Genomic DNA, 22,820 nt, shown 5'->3' with positions numbered 1-22,820 from the left:
TCTTTTCGTTATGGAAAATGGTTTTTCTAACACATTGAGAGCATTGTTAGTGGTTTCATAAGATTTGTACATTGAAGGTGAACAACCACTTTAAAGAATCTTACCAAACTGGTTTATATATATATTTAAGTAAATATTGTTCTTTTAGGGTAGGACTACATGAACTTTTTCGGGCAATCCAACGTGCTGCAACAAAACGCCGGCGTCAAATCGCATGTGACGGAAATAAGGTAAATGAATGCATTGTCGGATGATGACGCAGCGTTGATCCAACGTGCAGTGTCTGCATCCGACAGTCGTGTCGGATCAACGCTGCAACTTCATCCGACAATGCATTCATTTACCTTATTTCCGCTGCGTGCAATTTGAGGCCGGCGTTTTGTTGCAACGCGTCGGTTCGCGCCGAAAAAGTACATGTAGTCCTACCCTTACAGCACTTGCCTTGAACCACCATTTTGTGATGGTCTGTGAGCTGCCTCAGAGATCACCTGACCAGAAATACTGCAGCTCTAACTGTAACAGGAAGAAGTGTGGAAGCAAAAGACACAACTCTGTCTGTTCATTGGCTCATGTGACCCAACATGTATGGCTTGTTTGCATTGTGGGATTGCAGGATCCCAGGGGGCAGCCCCTATTTTTTAAAGTAGCAATTTTCTATTTAGGATTAACCAATGCACATACTACTAAAAAAAGTATATTATTATGAAAATGGCTTATTTACATGAAGCAGGTTTTACACATGAGCTGTTTTTATGCAATATCTTTTTATAGAGACCTACATTGTTCAGGGGGTATAGTTTTCCTTTAATGTGCTTAAATGTGTCTGTTTGGCAGACAGATTTGGAATATATAGCACATTTGCAAATGTTTGTACTCATTTATCCCTTCGCTGGACAAAGGCTTGTGTAACAGCTGCGAGTGTGCAAGTAAAGAAGTATTGTATCTCTGTACCAGAGTCGAATGGAGAGAAGCTAGGGCCAAAGGCAGGGAAACCTCCAAAGGTAGAGAGAAAAGAACCTCCTCCTGGCCTGCTTCTGTTTCCTCTGTGCCCTCTCCTGCCAAAGAAATCATCGAATGGATCTTCGGCTGGAAGAGAAGTAGGATATAAATAAAGATAAGCAACACAGGCTACCATATCAAGGAAATTTAAATCATATATGCATCCCTTTAAATGAACCAACAGATTTCCCTTCTCTGCTTGGTACCATCAACTTAAAGGGATACTGTCATGGGAAAACGTGTTTTTTTTTAAAAAAAAACGCAGCAGTTGATTGTGCTGCTCCAGCAGACTTCTGTACTGAAAATCAGGTTTTTCAAAAAGCAAGCGTATTTTTTTTTTTTATATTTTATTTTGAAACCTGACATGGGGCTAGACATATTGTCAGTTTCCCATGTGACTTGTGCTCTGATAAACTTCAGTCACATTTTACTGCTTCTTCTCCCCCCAGCAGCCCATCAGTAGAACAATGGGAAGGTAACCAGATAACAGCTCCCTGGTAGATCTAAGAACAGCACCCAATAGTAAAAATCCAGGTCCCACTGCGACACATCCAGTTACATTGAGTAGGAGAAACAACAGTCTGCCAGGAAGCAGTTCCATCCTAAAGTGCTGGCTCTTTCTGAAAGCACATGACCAGGTAAAATGACCTGAGATGCACCTACACACTAATATTACAACTAAAAAAAACGGCACCATAAAAATCATGACAGAATCCCTTTAAATATCTGTTTATTGTGCCAGGATGGCAGAAAGCAAATATAGCCACCCATGTGTTGGGCCAGACCTTGCTGATCTATGTATTTAGCCACTCCCAAAAAGTCCAAAGCAGTTAGTTAGGTGTTGTATTAATAGGTGTACATGGTCCTTAATCAACCGGATTTTCTGCAAGCTCAATACATGATTATTAATATAAGCAGGAACAATTGTGTTGGACCCATAGCCAGTAACATAGGAATATCTGTTATATTAAAATTCTTAGCCTTGCAGGAACATCTAAAAGTAAAGAAATTAAATATATGTGCACAATACCGAATAAGTCAAATGAAAATGGATCTCTTCCTCCAAAGAACTCCCTGAAAACATCATCTGGGCTTCGGAATGTAAATCCAAATTGAAACGGCACATCGTAGTGACTGCCACCTAAAATAAAAAGCAGAAAAATCCTAATTAGTAAGAGACAAACGAACTGTGCTTATTTATTTTTTAATTAAAAGATAATAAAGATCAATAACATTTGGGCTGTGCCTAGTACATAAATAGAGCAGTATAGAGAATTATGGTCACCCCTTCTCAAGGGATTACTGTGGCAAAATGATGTGTCGGTTCACACTATGTAAAAGGCTGCGCACTGACTCTAGTTGGGTCTCAAGTGTCTCCAGTAGGGATGCACCAAATTCACTATTTTGGATTCGGCCAAATACCGAACCGAATATGCAGATGCAAATTAGGAGTGGGAAGGGGAAAACATTTTTTACTTATTTGTTTTGTGACAAAAAGTCATGCGATTTCCCTCCCCAGCCCCTGATTTGCATATGCAAATTAGGATTCTGATTTGGTTCGTCCAGGCAGAAGGATTCGGCCGAATCCGAATTCTGCTGATGTTGGTGCATCCCTAGTCTCCAGTCAACTAGTAAAACAGACAGACTTGAAATGGATCTGACAGAGTTGCATGGAAGCATAAGGAAGGTGTAAATATGTAGGTGTAAAATTAGCACTTACCTCCTCCTCCTCCACCTGCCAGTCCTTCTTTTCCATATTTATCATAAATATCCCTCTTTTTAGCTATAGCGGAAAGAAAACTAAATAAATACAAGCAGTGCAGTTGGCAAATCGTTTCAGGATACAATATCACACAGTCTCTTTCAGAGGAAGAACATTGTTGTGATGTATGTGTGTGTCTCCCCGGCAGCTGGGAATAGACACGGCTATAAATAAGCAATGCATTCCAAGCTCAAAGTGTCCCTCCGCTGTGTGCCATCAGCCTCAACCAAACAAAGCAAACGTTTCATCTAACCTGATTACTGGAGAAAGAAAAAAGTAGGAAGAGGTGTGCTTTCTGCTTGCAATGCGCTCTCTTGTGGGCACTGGCAAGCAGATCCCTGCAGTTTGATAGATAGCCGCTTAGCTAACATGATAATTATTTTGTACCAGTTATGATCAGTGCAAGCACACAGGCAGCCAAATCCTTTATTCAATTGCAGCCAATTAACCAGTGGGACTACCCAGGATGGGGGGACTTTTTTTTAAACTACGGGTGAATTCTCCTTTAAAAATATTCAGCAACAAGAGCATAATGCCATTTTTTAAGGTCACAAGCTCCGCCTGTGACAAGTCTGCTTAAAGGAGAAGGATAGGCTAAAATTAAATAAGCTTTATCAGAAAGGTCTATATAAATACACCAGTAAACCCTCAAAGTAATGCTGCTCTGAGTCCTCTGTCAAAAGAAACACCACATTTCTTTCCTTCTATTGTGTACTCATGGGCTTCTGTATCAGACTAACTGTTTTCATCTTAAACCTCCAGGGCTAGGGCTTGAGCATGCTCAGTTTGCTCCTCTCTCCCTTTCCTGTCAGTGAGCAGGGAGAGACTCGGGCAGGAAGTGATGTCACACCAAGCTAATATGAGAGCTTCTAGAGCTGTTTACTCAGGTATGGCAAAGCATTCTGCAGAATAAATATAGTGTTCTAGCTTTCACTATTGTGGCTAATCTATTGGCAATAAACTGCTTCAGTAGCTTTCTTTTTCCTTTAAGCCAACCCTGCTTATTAAAACTGATCTTTGCACTGGAGAGTAGGATGTATCCCTCGAGTCAGCTGAATAACGATCAAACATTATTTGAAAAAAAATCTCCCTGGGCAAATCATTTGCCTAGTAAGGATTACAAGCCATGGAGGGGGGTGGGAGAGGGTTAGGAAGATACTTACAATCTGACAGGACCTCATAAGCCTCAGCAACTTCTTTGAACCTCCTCTCGGCTTCTTCTTTATTGTCGGGGTTCTTATCTGGGTGCCACTTTAGGGCTAGCCTGCGGTATCTGAAATGCAAGTTTTTCAAGAAAAGGATTTAACTGGTATTGCAAGGCAACATTAAAGGGATTCTGTCATGATTTTTATGATGTAGATTTTATTTCTAAATTATACTGATTACACTGCAAATAATTCACTCTACCATATAAAATTTAATTCCTGAAAGAGTGTATTTTTTAGTTGTAATATTGGTGTGTAGGCGCCATTCTCAGGTCATTTTGCCTGGTCATGTGGTTTCAGAAAGAGCCAGCACTTTAGGATGGAACTGCTTTCTGGCAGGCTGTTGTTTCTCTTACTCAATGTAACTGAATGTGTCTCAGTGGGACCTGGATTTTACTATTGAGTGCTGTTCTTAGATCTACCAGGCAACTGTTATCTTGTGTTAGAGAGCTGCTATCTGGTTACCTGTTCTGTTGTTAGTAGGGATGCACCGAATCCAGGATTCGGTCTTTTTCAGTAGGATTCGGATTCGGCCAAATCCTTCAGCCCGGACGAACCAAATCCAAATCCTAATTTGCATATGCAAATTAGGGAAAGGGAGGGAAACTGCGTGACTTTTTGTCATAAAGGAAGTAAAAAATGTTTTCCCCTTCCCACCCCTAATTTGCATATGTAAATTAAGATTCAGATTCGGTTCGGTATTCAGCCAAATCTTTTGCAAAGGATTCAGCCGAAACCAAAATAATGGATTCGGTGAATCCCTAGTTGTTAGGCTGCTGGGTGGGAGGGAGGGGGGTGATACCACTCCAACTTGCAGTACAGCAGTAAAGAGTGACTGAAGTTTATCAGGGCACAAGTCACATGACTTGGGGAGCTGGTAAATTGACAATATGTCTAGCCCCATGTCAGATTTGAAAATTAAATATAAAAAAAAATCTGTTTGTTCTTTTGAGAAATGGATTTCAGTGCAGAATTCTGCTGGAGCAGCACTATTAACTGATGTGTTTTGAAAAAAATATTTTTTCACATGTCAGTATGCCTTTAAATGTACTTAGCCCTGCAAGAGTGTCCCCCCTTCAGCTCCATCTCGGCCATCTATGTCCCACCTCAATTTCCTCAATCCCTTCTGATTGTAAAACAATCATGCAGTGTTACCCTGACCCACAGTCGATTCTCACCATCCAAGCAGTAAATACTTACGCTTTCTTAATATCATCTGGAGAAGAGTTCCTCTGGACTCCCAGCACATCATAATATTCCACCATGGCTCAGTAATGCGATGTACAATCTGCAAAGGATTGATAATGGAAATATTATGACAAATCCAAATGCAAGTGGAAAATGATAAGAGAATGAAACTCATTGCACGAGTTCTAACAGATAAAGATTCCATTAACTAAAAAAAATTTGCATTTATTATTCAGTTGAACACAAGCCTAAGGCCAGTGTCCTTGTATCGCTGAAATACGCCAGTTACGGCTGTGTCATTTGGATGCATGAAAACAGTTTGTTACTAGTTCTCAGAGAGGAAGGCGGTCTCTTATAAAGGCCATTTTAAGCAAATAATTCTAATTTTTAAGCAATGGTTTCCTATTTCTCTGTAATAACAAAACAGCACTTGATTGTACTAAACTGCATTAATCCATATTGGTGGCAAAACAATCCTACTGGGTTAATGTAATAATAAACTGATTTATAGCAGACTTACTGTATGGAGATCCAAATTACAAAAAGACCCCTGATCCAGAAAGCCCCAGGTTCCAAGGATTACATATACAGTTATATGTATGAGACTAAACCTTCTAGTAAACTAATCCGGTGTGGAATTTTCAAAGGGTGTAAACACAACTTGAGCACTGACAACAATCACGTCACAGAAAACATACATAAACAGCAGCACAACTACCAGTGGGCTTGAAGGGGTGGGGATTTTGTGGTGAAACGGGTGGGGACGCGCCGTAACGGGGACAGGGCGTAACGGGGCGGGGACAGGGCGTAACGGGGCGGAAACAGGGCGTAAAGGGGCGGAGACATGGCCTAACGGGGCGGAGACATGGCCTAACGGGGCGGAGACATGGCCTAACGGGGCGGAGACATGGCCTAACGGGGCGGAGACATGGCCTAACGGGGCGGAGACATGGCCTAACGGGGCGGAGACATGGCGTAATGGGGCAGCGACATGACGTAACGGGGCAGCGACATGGCATAACGGGGCAGCGACGTGATGTAACGGGGAGGAGACGTGACTATGGGAGAGGAGACGTAATGGGGCGGGTCGTGACACGCCAGGGGCGGGTTGTGGTGGCAGGGCCCGGGGCTATGATGTGGGGATTGGCCAATCGCTGCGGCAATCATAGGGAATCCTGCCTGGTTTTCCTAGTATGGAAAACCGGGTAGGCAGTTTTGACCCGGACAGCCCTTCAAAAAACCAGGCTGTCTGGGTCAAAATAGGACCTACTCACACATAGGGCCCAGCAGAGGTACTGTATAGAGTTGAATGAAATATTTCGCAGAGCTTCGCCATGAGAAAAAAAAACAAAAAAAAAACACCCACAGACTCTATAGTAAGTTTTTCTCTGTAGCAATCACTTGCACTTGATGGAAACTAAACTGACTAAATCCATGTTGTTATCAAAAAATTCTTTTGTTTTTTTAAATTAATGCATAAACGCGTTTTTTAAAGGGGCTGTTCACCTTTTAAAATTATCTTTTAGTACGCTGTGGGCAATTTGTAATTGGATTTTTTTTTTTTTTTTTATTATTTGTGGTTTTTGAGTTATTTAGCGTTTTATTCAGCAGCTCTCCAGTTTGCACTTTCAGCAATCGGGTTGCTAGGCTGCAAATTACCCTAGCAACCATGTATTGCTTTGAATAACAGGCTGGAATATGAATAGGAGAGGCCTGAATAGAACGATGAGTAATAAAATGTAGCAATAACAATAATTCTGTAGCCTTACAGATGGGGTCAGTGACCCCTAATTTGAAAGTTGGAAAGTCAGAAGAAGAAAGAAAATAATAAAAAAAAAAATAATGAAAGCCAAATGAAAAGTTGCTTACAATTAGCTATTATATAGGAAAACCACCCATTTAAAGGAAAACTATACAACCCCCTGAATAATGTAGGTCTCTATAAAAAAAATATTGCATAAAACAGCTCATTTATAAAACCCTGCTTCATGTAAATAAATCATTTTCATAATAATATACTATTTTAGTAGTATGTGACATTGGGTAATCCTAAATAGAAAATTGGCATTTTAAAAACAAAGGGCCGCCCCCTTGGATCCTACGATTTATAAAAGGGCAATATTTATATTCCAGTTTGATAAGATTCTTTAATATGCCACTTCATTTGATATAAACTATATGTTGCTTAAAGGGGTAGTTCACCTTTGAGATAACATTTACTATGATGTAGAGAGGGATATTCTGAGACGATTTGCAATTGGTTTTCATTTTTTATTATCTAAGGTTTTTGAGTCATTTATCTTTTTATTCAGTACCTCTCCAGTTTGCAATTTCAGCAATCTGGTTGCTAGGGTCCAAATTACCCTAGCAACCATGCACTGATTTGAAAAAGAGACTGGAATATAAAAAGGCGAGAGACTGAATCGAAAGATGAGTAATGAAAAGAAGCAATAACAATCAATTTGTAGCCTTACAGAGCATTTGTTTTTAGATGGGGTCAGTGACCCCCATTCGAAAGCTGGAAAGGATCAGAAGAAAAAGGCAAATAACTCAAAAAGTATAACATATAAATAATGAAGACCAATTGCAAAGTAGATAGGAATTGGACATTCTATAACATACTAAAATTTACTGCAAAGGTGAACCACCCTTTAAGTATACATTTTGGGAGTATAGTTTTCCTTTAAGGATTGCTGCTGAAAATGACAGAAAGACAATCCTCTAACTTGCTCCCACCCCCACTAGAAATGGGCAGTTTCGCTGCAACACCCTTAATAAAAAGAAGCTTTTCTGATGACGTGTGCACTTGATGGGGAAAAAAAGCAGCAGCTGAACTTCATTGCTGGTGATTATAGGCTTTCAAAACAAAGGGGACATTTGTGAGTGTTTCAGTGCCATTGAGCAGGGGGCGCTTGGCTTGGGTATAAAGCGGTGCAGGAAGCTGAAGGTCACGCAAGCACAATCCTCCGACCCCCAGCGCACTCCAACCAGCTATATTTATAGCTCTTACTGCCAGCTTGGAGATAATTAAAGCAGAGGCTCTTGTTGTGATAGGTTTCCCTTCGTCTCAATTAAAGGGCTATCCTCTGGTGTCAGAGAGTAGCCAGAAATATTTCTGTTTCCTGGGAATTACATAAACACTTCTGAAGAAGCCGGACGGAATTCAACTGTCACATAGGAACATGAGGCTGTCAGCGTGCCGGGATCATTCCCAGGGCTGTGCAGTAAGCGTTACTGTACATTAGGGATGCACCGAATCCACTTTTTTGGATTCGGCCGAACCATCGAATCCGTCACAAAAGATTCGGCCAAATACCGAATCTTTGGTGAAGGGAAAACATTTTATACTTGCTAGTTTTCTGACAAAACGTCAAGCAATTTCCCTCCCCGCCCCTAATTTGCATATGCAAATTAGGATTTGGATTCGGTTCGGCTGGCCAGAAGGATTCGGCCGAATCCGAATCCTGCTGAAAAAGCCCAAATACCAAACCAAATCCTGGATTTGGCCGAATCCTGAACTGAATCCTGGATTCGGTGCATCCCTACTGTACATACATATACAATACAGGTATGGGACCTGTTATCCAGAACGCACGGGAGCTGGGGATGCCGGATAACAGGTCTTTCTATTTTTATGACTCAAGACACAAATAATACTAGGGATGCACCAAATCCACTGTTTTGGATTCGGCCGAAACCCCAAATCCTTTGTGAAAGATTCGGGCGAATACCAAACCAAATCCCAATCCTAATTGGCATATGCAAATTAGTGATGGGAAGGGGGAAACATTTTTTTACTTCCTTGTTTCCCTCCCTGCCACTAATTTGCATATGCAAATTAGGATTCGGTTCAGCCAGGCAGAAGGATTTGGCCGAATCTGAATCTTGCTGAAAAAGCCCAAATCCCGAATTTGGTGCATCCCTAAATAATACAGGTAGTGGACCTAATATAAAGAATGCATGGGCCCTGGCCATTTCCATATAAGGGTTTTTTTCCATAATTTGGATCTCCATACTTTAAGTCTACTAAAAAAAAAAAAATAGTTCCAACATTAAATAAACCCAATAGGATTGTTTTGCTTACAACAAGAATTAATTATATCTTTCAAGTACAAGCGACTGTTTTGTTATTACAGAGAAAAAGAAAATAATTTTTTGGATTATTTTATTAAAATGGTCTCTATGGGAGACGGCCTTCCTGTAATTCAGAACTTACTGGATAAGGGGTTTCCAGATAAAAGATCCTATACATGTAGTACAGCAAAAAAACAGGCATAAGCTTAGGGATTTCAAACTTGTAGTCGTGACTCTCAGAAAAAAAGATCTACAGCATGAATTAAATATGACAGTAGAATGCAAAGAGCAGATCAGCATCATATCATATCACGTAACCCACTTTTCTCAGCAAAACACTGGATAAGTGACAGTAACAAAGGGCCTATAGAGATCAGCTGATGCTACGGTCCAGGCTCATCCGAGTGTCACATGAGAATCTCTCTAAAAGGGGCAGCAGTGAGGTCAGCCGGCAGCTCTTGTATTAAAGAGGATATAAATCATGGGAGGTTACAGAGCCTGCTGTTATATTAGTGCGCCGGTGTAAGTATAGAAACTCTCACCAACTGCCACTAGATACAGGAGCAAACAAAAACGACGCAACGTCTTCACATGTGATGAGCAAATTATTCGCCAGGTTTCACCACAAAACACACCCACACAACGGGTGAAAAAAATTGACGCACATCACATAAAAAAAAATTGTCACCAGGGGCAGACTGGGGGCCCGGGGCCCATCGGGACTGCTGTCCGGGGCCCCCCTGTGGCCCCTGCCCCCCTACTGAGACTAATGAACGAAGGCACAGATCGCCACGCATGAGCGAACGGCGCAACACATGCAAGACGGCGCTGCGAGACACCGAAAAATTATTTTTTCCTACAATCTAAATATCGGGAGTGGGGGTGCTGCTCGCAGAGGCCCACGAGGGACGGGGTCCACCGGGTTTTTTCCCGGTGTCCCGCCAGGCCAGTCCGACCCGCATTGTCGCTCATTGACTTCAATGCATTTGGGAAATTTTAGCGAAATGGGTCACATTCACACATCACTACTGCACAGCAATGCAAATTCATATTAAAACATCGTATATATATATATATATATATATATATATATATATATATATATATATATATATATATATATATATATATATATATATATATGCACAATCAATATAATATCTCCATCCATCCAAAGAAGATCAGCACTCTCAGGGCTTAAAAATATGAAAGAGGTTTTATTGAAAATAACAGCATAGGACTAACGTCGGCCCTGGATGGATATATATATATTTATATACATTTGGATGGATACAGAGAGATGTACTTAAAGCCAAACTAACAACTATTATAATAACCTTTATTTATATAATACCAACACTGGGATTATACATCAGTTCCTTTCCCTAGTAGAATTTACCATCTACGGCCCCCATCATACACACGCTAGGGGACAGTTTTAATTAGGAGCCAATTTAAAGGGATACTGTCATGGGAAAACATGTTTTTTTTTCAAACTGCATCAGTTAATAGTGCTGCTCCAGCAGAATTCTGCACTGAAATACATTTCTCAAAAGAGATTTTTTTTTATATTTAATTTTGAAATCTGACATTGGGCTAGACATCTTCCCAGCTGCCCCCAGTCATGTGCTCTGATAAAACTTCAGTTATTCTTTACTGCTGTACTGTAAGTTGGAGTAATATCAACCCCCCCCCCCCCAGCAGCCTAACAACAGAACAATGGGAAGGTAACCAGATAGCAGCTCCCTAACACAAGATAACAGCTGCCTGGTAGATCAAAGAACAGCACCCAATAGTAAAATACAGGTCCCACTGAGACACATTCAGTTACATTGAGTAGGAGAAACAACAGCCTGCCAGAAAGCAGTTCCACCCTAAAGTGCTGGCTCTTTCTGACATCACATGACCAGGCAAAATGACCTGAGATGCACCTACACACCAATATTACAACTAAAAACAAAAACACTTGTTGGGTTAGGAATGAAATTTTATATTGTAGAGTGAATTATTTGCAGTGTAAACAGTGTCATTTAGAAATAAAAACGACACCATAAAAATCACGACAGAATCCCTTTAAGGGGTTGTTCTCCTTTGAGGTATCTTTTAGTATGACGTAGAGATTCTGAGACAATTTGCAGTTGGCTTTAATTTTTTATTATGTGTGGTTTTTGAGTTATTTAGCTTTTTATTCAGAAGCTCTCCAGTTTGCTTTTTCAGCGAACTGGTTGCTAGGGTACACATTGTCCTAGCAACCATGCATTGATTTGAATAAGAGACTGGAAAATGAACAGTACCTTTGTAGCCATAAAGAGCATTTGATTCTGAAGATGAGTGACCCCATTTGAATGCTGGAAAGGGTCACAAGTACATCACAAGACATATTTTTAAAAAACTATATATAAAAAAAAAATTAAAGAAGACAAATTGAAAAGTTGCTTAGAACTGGGCATTCTATAACATACTAAAAGTTAACTTTATGGTGAACCACCTCTTTAACCTGCCTGTATGTTGTTGGAAAACCCATGAAAACACCTGCAGATCGTGTCCTGGCTGGAATCAAACCTAGGACCCCTGCACTGCAGGGCAATGCTTAGTAAATCCCTTACATACAGTATTATAGAAACTTTGCCATGGTTTCGAAACCATTTAAAGTGCTGTAATATTGAAATATAACACAGTGAACTACAGGGGTTCCCAATGCACTGAAGACAAAGCCCCAAAAAGGTACAAATGGCAGTTAAAATATGAACTGAAAAGAAGACTCTAGAATTGTATACGAAGGAATGTTTGGCTTGAAAGATATGTGCAAATATGTATTCAGAAACCTTAGCCTGTGTATAGAGTATCCCTGGGCAAGAGCGGGAGTTTTCCATGAGTGTCACTGTGATTTATGAGGGGCTCAAAGTGCAGAATCAGAGCAAAGCTTTTTATGTCAGCTACAATCCCACTTTCCACTGATAGAATCATGTATGGGAAGAGGATTACACTGAGTAACATTCATGCAACCCCTGCCAGTCCCTTACTCACTTACATTTCAGCTCTACTCTGCCGCTGAAACAACCCCTGCCATTTCACTATTCACTTGCAGATTAGCTCTACTCTGCCCACTGAAACAACCCCTGCCAGTCCCGCATTGACTTACATTCAGCTCTACTCTGCCCGCTGAAATAACCCCTGCCAGTCCCCCATTCACTTACATTTCAGCTCTACTCTGCCCGCTGAAACAACCCCTGCAGTCCCCCATTCACTTACATTTCAGCTCTACTCTGCCTGCTGAAACAAACCCTGCCAGTCCCACATTGACTTACATTTCAGCTCTACTCTGCCCGCTGAAACAACCCCTGCCAGTCCCCCATTCACTTACATTTCAGCTCTACTCTGCCCGCTGAAACAACCTCTGCCAGTCCCCCATTCACTTACATTTCAGCTCTACTCTGCCCGCTGAAATAACCCCTGCCATTGCCGCATTGACTTACATTTCAGCTCTACTCTGCCCGCTGAAACAACCCCTGCCAGTCCCCCATTCAAATACATTTCAGCTCTACTCTGCCCACTGAAATAACCCGTCAGTCCCCCATTCACTTGCATTTCAGCTCTACTTTAACAGCTGAAAGCAGCCCTGCCACTCCCTATTTACTTGCATTTCAGCTCTACTCTGCCCGCTGAAACGGAAACTGCTGGCAACCATTCAATTGCATCTCAGCTTTACTCTGCTCACTAAAACAACCCCTGCCAGTCCCCCATTCACTTGCATTTGAACTCTACTCTGCTAGCTGAAAAAGCCAGACAGAGCTTTGTCTCCATGCACCCAGGGCCAGTGTATGGGGATCAAAAAGAAAAACTTTCAGATTAATTGCAGTATAACATATTGCTGGCTGCTATCACTTCTGGGAATCTCACATGGAACAGGTATTTTTAGCTTTCCAGTTTTTCCATTTTGCGTCCCCTGTGGTCCAGGAACAATAAACGCTCAGCTGTGCTCAAATAACTGATTCCAGTACAAAAAAATCTAACAAAATATCTGCCTTTTGTACAAATTCTGCATGTAGAGAGACATGATGTCTGGTGATTTTAATAGAGTGAGCTCTAATACATCTTCTAGGCAAAAGGAAACCCCCCTATAAGATATATTGAATATCTGACACCCAACTGCTGCATGAAGACAGAATGAAGAGAAACAGATGCTGAGAGAGAAATAGTGAACATAAACTTGATTATTTCAGAAATACAGAATATTTAATTGATTGTATTTATTTAAGTTTATTATTTCAGTATGATGAAGCATATATTAAATTTTAATATAAGCTTCATCACACTGAAGTAAGGCTCCTTTTGCCTAGCAGATGTATTAGAGCTCACTCAAATAACTGATTCCAGTACAAACAAAATCGAACAAAATAACTGCCTTTTGCACAAATCCTGCATGTAGAGAGACATGATGTCTGGTGATTTTAATAGAGTGAGCTCTAATAGATCTTCTAGGCAAAAGGAGCCCCCCTTAAAGATATATTGGATCATTCATCTGACACCGAACTCCTGAATGAAGACAGAACGAGGAGAAACAGATGCTGAGAGAGGGAAAGTGAAGATAAACTTGATTATTTCAGAAACTATGCAGAATCTTTAATATATTGTATTTAGGATGTTTCTGTCCCTCTCTAAGCTTCTGGTTTGAATTCTTGGAAAATTTTTAGAAAAAGTCAGATCTCCTCCAGCCACTTCTCCACTTCCATCAAAACCATACATGATTCTTTTAAGGTCTTTTATAAGCCGACATCTGCTAGATTGGGTTTTAGGACAGGTACTTGATTTTTAATAGAATTTAAATTTGCAAATAAACTTTTAAGTGGATGAATCATTCAGTGAATGTATACTGGAAAGCTAGTTGGAATAACCAGTTTTCTAAGGCAGTTCTTCTTGTGTTCCCTTGCAGTGAGTTTTAAAGCGTTCAGCCGCAGGGGAGCATAGGAAGAAATGCAGTTCATTTAAAGGAGATAAACCCTTAAAATTAATATGGCTAAAAATGCAATGTTTTATATACTGAACTTATTGCACCAGCCTAAAGTTTCCGCTTGTCAATAGCAGCAATGATCCAGGACTTCAAACTTGTCACAGGGGGCCACCATCTTGGAAAGTGTCTGTGACACTCACATGCTCAGTGGGCTCTGATTGGCTGTTGAGAAGCTAAGCTTAGGGCTCGTCACTAATTATCCAGCAGAAAATGAGCTTCCCCTGTAATATAAGCTGATGCTACAGGTTTGCGGATTATTAAATTCTGATGCTAATTGCACTGGTTTCTGTGCTGCCATGTAGTAATTATCTGTATTAATTACTAATCAGCCTTATATTGTGACATTTCTATTCTATGTGTACTGTATATTGTGAGTGGCTCCCTAAGCTCAGTAAGTGACAGCAGCACAGAGCATGTGCAGTGAATCAGCAGAAAAGAAGATGGGGAGCTACTGGGGCATCTTTGGAGACACAGATCTTTACTGCTAAAATGCTGTGGTTGCCTTGGGCTGAAACAGAAGCCCAAAAACATAATGTACAACATTTCTACATACTTCTTTAGTTAAGCTTTAGTTCTCCTTTAAAGGGGCCTGTACTCATACAAGCGCATGTAAGAACCGGATGCAACATGCGCCTGTATGAGTACGGGCCCCCTTTAAATGAATAAGCTGCTTTCCATCCTGTGCTCCCCTGCGGCTGATAAGGATTAATTATATCTAAGGTGGGATCAAGAACAAGGTACGGTTTTATTATTACAGAGAAAAAGGAAATCATTTTGAAAAATTTGGATTATTTTATTATAAAAGTCTATGGGAGACGGCCTTTCCGTTATTCAGAGCTTTCTGGATAACAGGTTTCCAGATAACAGATCCCATACCTGTAATCAAATTATCCAAATCTTTCACAATTATTTCCTTTTCTCTGTAATAATAAAATAGTAACTTGTACTTGATCCACTTGATCTTAAATTGTTACAAAAGTATCTAAATGCAGCTGTCACATATTCTGGGCTCTCTGCCAATAGCCAATTAAGTTTTAGAAACTTTGTATCTTTTTCTGGCTGTTCAGTACAGGAGATCAGAGAGATAGAGGGGACATTTCAGTAACAATCTGGGACTGCGGGCTGAGCTGTCAAAATTGGTACAGTTGGGAGGTATGTGTATATAATACGCAAAAGCCATGAATATCTTGTAAAGAATAATCTTATTAACAGTGACTAGTGATGCCATCAATTATAAACGGTAGTGATGTCATTTATGTCACACGACTCTTGTGTATTATAATAAATAAAGTTCCCCTTGTTGGAAAATAAGAGGATATTAGAAGTAACCTCAGAGCTCCATAACGTGTATAAAAGCACTCAGCCTTCGGTCTTGTGTTTTTATATGGTCATGGAACTCCTCGGTGACTTATAATATCCTTATATTTTACAATAGGGAGTACTTTATTCGCTATATATTATCTATATACGACAAAAGACAAATCCTCTATATTCAGTCGTATATAGACAAGAAACAAATCCTCTATATTGAGGCTGTTATATTCTAAGTATTGATTGTGCTATTCCTTCCTGGGCAGTATAAAGCCATGAAGCAGGGGCTACACACAGTATTGAGAAAGGAAAAGAAAGGCTAATGTGAGTGTTGATAGTAACATTCTTCCTGCTGCTGTCAGTAATGGGAGCCATCTGTCTGTCCCCACGGAATCGTGTGCCAAGCTGAAGGCAGACCGATATGGAACAGCTGACTGGCGCCTCCCATGCAGAAAATAACAGAGCCCATCCGCTAACCCACAATATTACGCACACAACTAGCTATTAGAAATCTCACTAGCCCACAACAAGTGGCCCAAAAGTCTTTCTATACAATAAGGAAACTTTTTTGCATAAGCAAATTCTAAACAACTTCCAATTCACGTTCACTACTGCACATTCAATGGTTTTTAAGATTTTCAAGTTGATTGAAACGGAAAGCAGTGTTTATTTAGCCCTTTCTGTTCTCTGGATCGGACCACTTAAAAGGGTGGTTCTGATTTTTTTTTCTTAATATGTTATAATGACTCATTCTAAGAAGATGGTCTTCATGATTCATTTTTTTATAGTTTCATCAATTGCCTTTTTCTTCTGACTCTTTGCAGCTTTCAAATGGGGGGAGGGTCACTGACCCCAAGTAAAAACAAATGTTCTTTAAGCTTTCAAATTAATTGTTATTGCTATAATCTATCTTTTTATCAAGGTCCTCTCCTATACATATTCCAGTCTCGTATTGAAATCAGTGGATGGTTGCTAAGGTCATTTAGAGCCTAGCAACCAGATGAAATGCTGAAATTGCAAACTGGATAGATGCTGAATAAAAAGCTAAATAACTCAAAAATTAGAAATAATACAAAATTAAAACCTAAAGCAAATTGTCTCAGAATATGACTCTCTACATTATACTAAACGTTAACTTAAAGGTGAACAACCCAGTTTAGAAAAAGAAGTCAGCTGGCTTCTGTTTCCAGGGGCAGAACCAACAGTGCACAGAATACTTAAATGTCTTACAGTTACATTTACAAATACTATTGAAAATGGGAAACGAATATACAGGTACGGGATCCTTTATCTGGAAACCTGTTATCCAGAAAGATTCGAATTACAGAAAGGCCATCTCCCATAGGCTTCATTACAATCAAATAATTCAAATTATTTAAAATTAATTTTCTTTTTCTCTGTACGGTAATAATAAAACAGTAGCGTGTACTTGATCCCAACGAATATATAATTAAGCCTTATTGGAAGCAAAACGAGCCTAATGGGTTTATTTAATGTTTACATGATTTTCTAGTAGAGTTAAGGTATGAAGATCCATATTATTATTACCCAGGTCCCCAGCATTCTGTATAACAGATCCCATACCTGTACAGTGGAATAGCGCAGTGATCAGGTACTCGAGTTCCAGCCAGGGCACTATTTGCAAGGAGTGTGTAGGTAAAAGGAGTGTGTAGGTAAAAGGAGTGTGTAGGTAAAAGGAGTGTGTGGGTAAAAGGAGCGTGTGGGTAAAAGGAGCGTGTGGGTAAAAGGAGCGTGTGGGTAAAAGGAGTGTGCAGGTTCTCCCAGTGTCTATGTGGGGTTCTTCCTAAATACATACAGGCAGGTTAACTGGCTCCTGATAAAACTGTCCCTAGTGGGTGCGATAGGGACCTTAGATTGTAAGCTGCAGTGCGGCAGGGACTGAAGTAAATGATGCATTAGTGATGTATACATATGTTAGCACCATATAATAATAATAATAAAGAGACATCTCTGTTATGCTTGTAATTGTAATTGCCTCTGTAACAGGGCACTACTCATAGGAGACATGGAAGTTCTATTTTACATGAATAAGGCACGCAGGGTGTTTTGACTGGCACAGCCGAGAACTCAAGATCCAAACTTGGCAAGCACTTCCCACGGATGGCAACAGGAAGCAAACTACGGCAAGCCACTGTGTTTTTATTTGTTATATAACGCATGTTATATACACTCTATGGGATTTATAACATTAGTGTTATATAATCTGTTTATTTATTATTCTGATAGCACAACTAACAGCTGATTGGGAATTGCATCTATAAACTGGAATGCTTGAGACTTGAGGGTTTTATGGATAAGGGTTTTTTCGATCATTTGGCTCACCTAAAATACATTTAAACATAAAATAAACCCAGGACTGGTCTGTCACCTATATGGATTCATGCAGCTTAGTTACCAACAAGTACAAGGTAATGTTTTATTATTACACAGAAAAAGGAAATCATTTTTTTTTTTTAAATTATGAGTCTGTAGGAGATGGCCTCTTTTTTTGGAGCTTACTGGATAACAGGTTTCTGGATAAGGGATCATATGTCTGCCTTACAATGGAGCATTTAATGTGGAGTATACAGGTGTGGAAATCCGAAAACCCGAATTACAGAAAGGCCGTTTCCCATAGACTCAATTTTATCCATATAAACCAGTTTTTTTTTTTTTAAAAGTGATTTCCTTTTTCTCTGTAATAATAAAACAGTAGCTTGTATTTGATCCCAACTAAGATATAATTAATCCTTATTGGAAGTCAAACCAGTCTAGTAGGTTTATTTAATCTTTACATGATTTTCCAGCAGACTAAAGCTGGCCATAGACACAAAGATCCGATCGCAGGAATCAGCGTACGATCGGACTTCCCCATCTCCCGACCAGCCACTAACCATTCCGATCAAATAAAGTACAAAAGAACAGATCAGCTGATGTTCTGCCCCTGACAGCAATCGTGCGAAAGTTATGTACGACAAAGTTGGTGACAGTCTCCCTCTGAAATCATACGATCGGCAATACACGCTGAGATATTATCGGCAGCCGAAAGAAATCTTTTAACCTGTCCGATCGACCAAACGACCGATCTCCGCCGGACGAAAAATGTCGGGACTCTGCACACACGGTCTGAAAATCGTGCGAATCCTCGATTCGTACGATCAGATCTTTGTGTCTATGGCCAGCTTTAAGGTATGAAGATCCACATTATGGAAAGATCTGTTATCAGAAAGCCCAAGGTCCCTAGCATTCTGGATAAGATATAAGAATGTGCGCCTCAGGCTATAGAGGATCGGTGAACAAGTCAGTAGTTGTTTAGTCTCCGCAATGTAAGCAATACGTTCAGTTTCACCACTCATACCCACAGGAGTCGCCTTTCTGTTCTCAGGGCCCTTAAAGAGATGTTTTGTTGCCCATGATAAATAGCCTCCTGTGTGGGTGACATAATGATTTTTAAGACAGGTGTTTTCAAAAGTCTTCTCATCCAGGTTCAAGGCGATTTAGAGTGGGCAACAAAATGCCCTGGATGCTACCCAAAATGTGTTGCACCCCCTGCTGATTAAACTAGGGATGCACCGAATCCAGTATTGGGTTTGAGATTCAGGCAGTATTCGGATTCAGCCGAATCCTTCTGCTAACGGCTAATGGGAGGGAGGAGAACACTGCCAGGCTAGTACATTTATGGCTCATCTGCACCTACCCATATACCTTCACCCAATATACACAGAAGACATTAGTGGTGGCACTGAATACACTGAATACACAAAGATGTTCCCATTTGTCATATAATAAACTGCTATCCAACTGACAGTTAGTTCTCCAGATACATACCCCATCAGCCCACAGGCTATCAGAGAGTGCTGGGAGCTGTAGTGAAGCAGCTACAGGTTCCACATTAAATACAGTACAATATATATTAATGTGGATATATTGCCTTACTATATGTAACAAATCACTGTTACAGCCTTTTCCTCTTCAACCCATTTTGTAACAATGTTGCGAGCCTACAACTGCCAGCATTTCTTAATATATAAACAAGGATTAATGCTTCACGGGAGATGCAGTTCAGTAACATCAATGAACCCAAGTTTAAGAAACGTGGGTTTAAAGTGATACCGACACTAACAAAGGACTCTTTAAAATGTTAATGTACCTTAAAAGTGATGTTTTCTGCCGATAGGTCTGTAAGTAGTTGTTAATTGAACTTCCTAAACCTGACTGTCACTTCTCAACCCCTGCAGCAGAATACTATAATATGGCAGCCCCCTCACGGGGGAACATGGGGGGATGAGATGGGTAATGTTAAAGCAACGGGCAAATACTTTTATGGCAAAATTATAAACAGAATGCAAAAACAATGTTATGATAAATGTAAAACAAAACAAAAAATGTATGCAGGCCTGCAGGCCTCTTCCCTGCCATATACACATGACCCCATCTTGTTTTACTATACACAATATCCAACAGTTTCACCCTCTTGGTAATTTGCCTTACTATACCCTGAATCCCTCAGTTACACCAACATTCTACTACTGTAACTTTACCTAACTATACTCACTATACAATAGATAAAACAGCCTTTTCAACTGTTGTTCACCAACCCTTTGTTCTCAGTTGCCCCAAAGCAGGCGCTTATATTTGAATTTCAGGCTTGGAGACAAGTTTTGGTTGCATAAAAAACAGTTGTACAGAGATCAGAGATTAGGGAGCAACAACCATCAATAAAAGGTTCCAAAGGATGGTGTGCAAGGTTAAGTGGATTAATCACATAACAAAGGAGAGAAAGAAAGCACTGACCCATGTAACTGCACCCTCACCCGAAAGCTCAAAGGTGATTAGTTGATAAACATAACTTTTAATAAATTATTTAAAACCAAATGTCCAGTGCGCATCAATTGTATTAAAATAAAGGTAAATAGCAGTGGGACGGACCACCAGGAGGCAGTGGGTTGGTCTTGTACATATATGTCTGATATGCAAACAGATTATCAGATATGTTATATTGCGAACTGCAGCATAGTGTAGTACTAATGTGGTAATGGGCTACAAACTATTGTTGAATGTGAGAGAGAGAGAGAGAGAGAGAGAAAAAATCATGTTCTCTATTTAATGCAGGTCGACGTTTCGGTCTGTATCTAAGACCATGGTCTTGGATAAAGGCCGAAACGTCGACATGATTTTCAATATGCATTAAATAAGGAATATGATTTTTCTAAAATTCCTTGAGTGCAACATCATCTTTTTGGTTTTTCTAAATACAGCTGCAGTGGATAGCACCAAGGTAATATTGTCTGATACTTTTTGACATTTTTTGGTGAGCTGAACTAAAACAATTTTTTGTTAATTGTATGCATACTATTTGTTGACCTGCACCCGGGCAGTTGAAATGTGAGCGTTGTGAGTGCACCAGGTTGGACTGATATATATATATATATATATATATATATATATATAATACACAAAAGCCATGAATATCCTGTAAATTATATCCTTATAAACGGTGAGTTCTGATGTCATCAGCTATAAACGGTGAGTTCTGATGTCATTTCAGTCACATGACTCACTGAAACTTGTGTATTATAATAAATAAAGTACCCCCAGTTGTAAAATATGAGGATATTAGAAGTTACCTTCAGCCTCGTGCTTTTATATGGTCATGAAACTCCTCGGTAACTTATAATATCCTTATATTTTACAAGTGGGGGTACTTTATTCACTATATAACACACAAAAGCCATGAATATCTTGTAAATTATATCCGTATAAATAGTGAGTTCTGATGTCATTTCAGTCACATGACTCATTGAAACTTGTGTATTATAATAAATAAAGTACCCCCACTTGCAAAAAATGAGGATATTAGAAGTTACATCAGAGTTCCATGACCTTCGGCCTCGTGCTTTTATATGGTCATGAAACTCCTCGGTAACTTATAATATCCTTATATTTTACAAGAGGGGGTACTTTATTCACTATATATAGCTACAGTTTGATAACTTTCCTATGGGACCAAACTGTAAATTATATCCTTATAAACAGCTCATTCCTACATCACTACGCACTGTATATTGGCTAGAGAAAGCACTTGCCCCAAAAAAGAAACTACAGGGAGAAAATTGAATCAGTATAGGGGGGGGGGTCAAATGCAAAACCCCCTTTAAAATGTTGTTTAGTAGCAAATAGAGTGAAGCCAAAGCACTGCATATACATATAGCAAAGGAAGACACTGAACATAAAAACTATAGATTATAATGTACCCCTATTGAAATTTAGAAAGATACACAAAAGCCATGAATATCTTGTAAATTATATCCTTATACATGTGACCAGTGATGTCATCAGTTATAAACGGTGAGTAGTGATGTCATTTCTGTCACATGACTCACTGAAACGTGTGTATTATAATAAATAAAGTTCCCCTTGTTGGAAAATATCAGGATATTAGAAGTTACCTCTGAGTTCAATGACCTGTATAAAAACACTCGGCCCTCGGTCTTGTGTTTTTATATGGTCATGAAACTCCTCAGTATCTTATAATATCCTTATAATTTACAAGAGGGGGTACTTTATTCACTATATTATTAGTCACTGAGGAGTTGTGTATTTACAGAGGCTACTTCCATACACAGCACTGTGCAATGATCTAATAGAGTAGCAGCACAAACATTACAATAAATATATTTGCCCTTTGCTATGTCCCTGTCCCGCAGAGCTTACAGTCTCAGCAGGTGGTTTCACATACAGGGAGGCATTAAGTGCTGCTTTGCATAAAGGTTGGGCTTTGGCCTTTGAGGAGGCGAGACAGGAGGATTATCACGCGAGTCTGGCGATAGACTAAATCCCAAATCATAAGAACTCGCCACTCGTACCCCCCAAGGCAATGTCTCTATGGTATCAGCATTACACACAGGGCTATAAAGGGCAATGTCTCTATGGTACTCGGGTCTCCCAGGGACAGCCGGCTCGCTGCCTTGCAGCCAACAACAATACGGGGTTTATAAACAAAGGCCCTTCCGCTAATCATTCCGTTATATGCAGCGCGACCCCCCACCCCTCGGTATAACCGGCTGCCGATCTCACCTCGTTTCGTCTTTCCAGTCGCACAGAGCCCGCTCTCACTCGGGATCTTCCGTCGTAGCCGCAACAGCCTCAGACGCAGTAGCAGGCAGACGAAGCGGAAGTCAGAGTTACTAACAACGCGTCACTTCCTGCCGTTCTCTGTTGCCCTGGGAGACGGGCTGGAAGGTTCCAGTGTAGACAGGAGGGTTGTCTC

At 40.1% G+C, this 22,820-nt stretch overlaps 1 protein-coding gene across 3 annotated transcripts in view; it reads right to left on the bottom strand.

The window, feature by feature from the left end:
* Positions 1-22,786, bottom strand: part of dnajb6.S (DnaJ heat shock protein family (Hsp40) member B6 S homeolog) — a 69,087-nt gene extending 46,301 nt beyond the window's left edge. For 2 of the 3 annotated variants that reach the window (XM_018268767.2, XM_018268766.2), the window contains exons 1-6: positions 22,628-22,786; positions 5,167-5,254; positions 3,925-4,034; positions 2,720-2,782; positions 2,030-2,140; positions 952-1,086 (exon numbers count right to left, since the gene is read on the bottom strand). In XM_018268767.2, coding sequence (XP_018124256.1) covers positions 952-1,086; positions 2,030-2,140; positions 2,720-2,782; positions 3,925-4,034; positions 5,167-5,231 — 484 coding nt within the window. In that variant the 5' untranslated portion in view covers positions 5,232-5,254; positions 22,628-22,786. The remainder of the gene's footprint in view (positions 1-951; positions 1,087-2,029; positions 2,141-2,719; positions 2,783-3,924; positions 4,035-5,166; positions 5,255-22,627) is intronic. The other variant, XM_041567357.1, reaches the window with a different exon arrangement.
* Positions 22,787-22,820: the final 34 nt, after the last annotated feature.

Source organism: Xenopus laevis, chromosome 6S (genome assembly GCF_017654675.1).
Source record: "Xenopus laevis strain J_2021 chromosome 6S, Xenopus_laevis_v10.1, whole genome shotgun sequence".
NCBI classification, from domain to species: domain Eukaryota; kingdom Metazoa; phylum Chordata; class Amphibia; order Anura; family Pipidae; genus Xenopus; species Xenopus laevis.
This window is presented reverse-complemented; position numbering and strand designations above follow the sequence as displayed.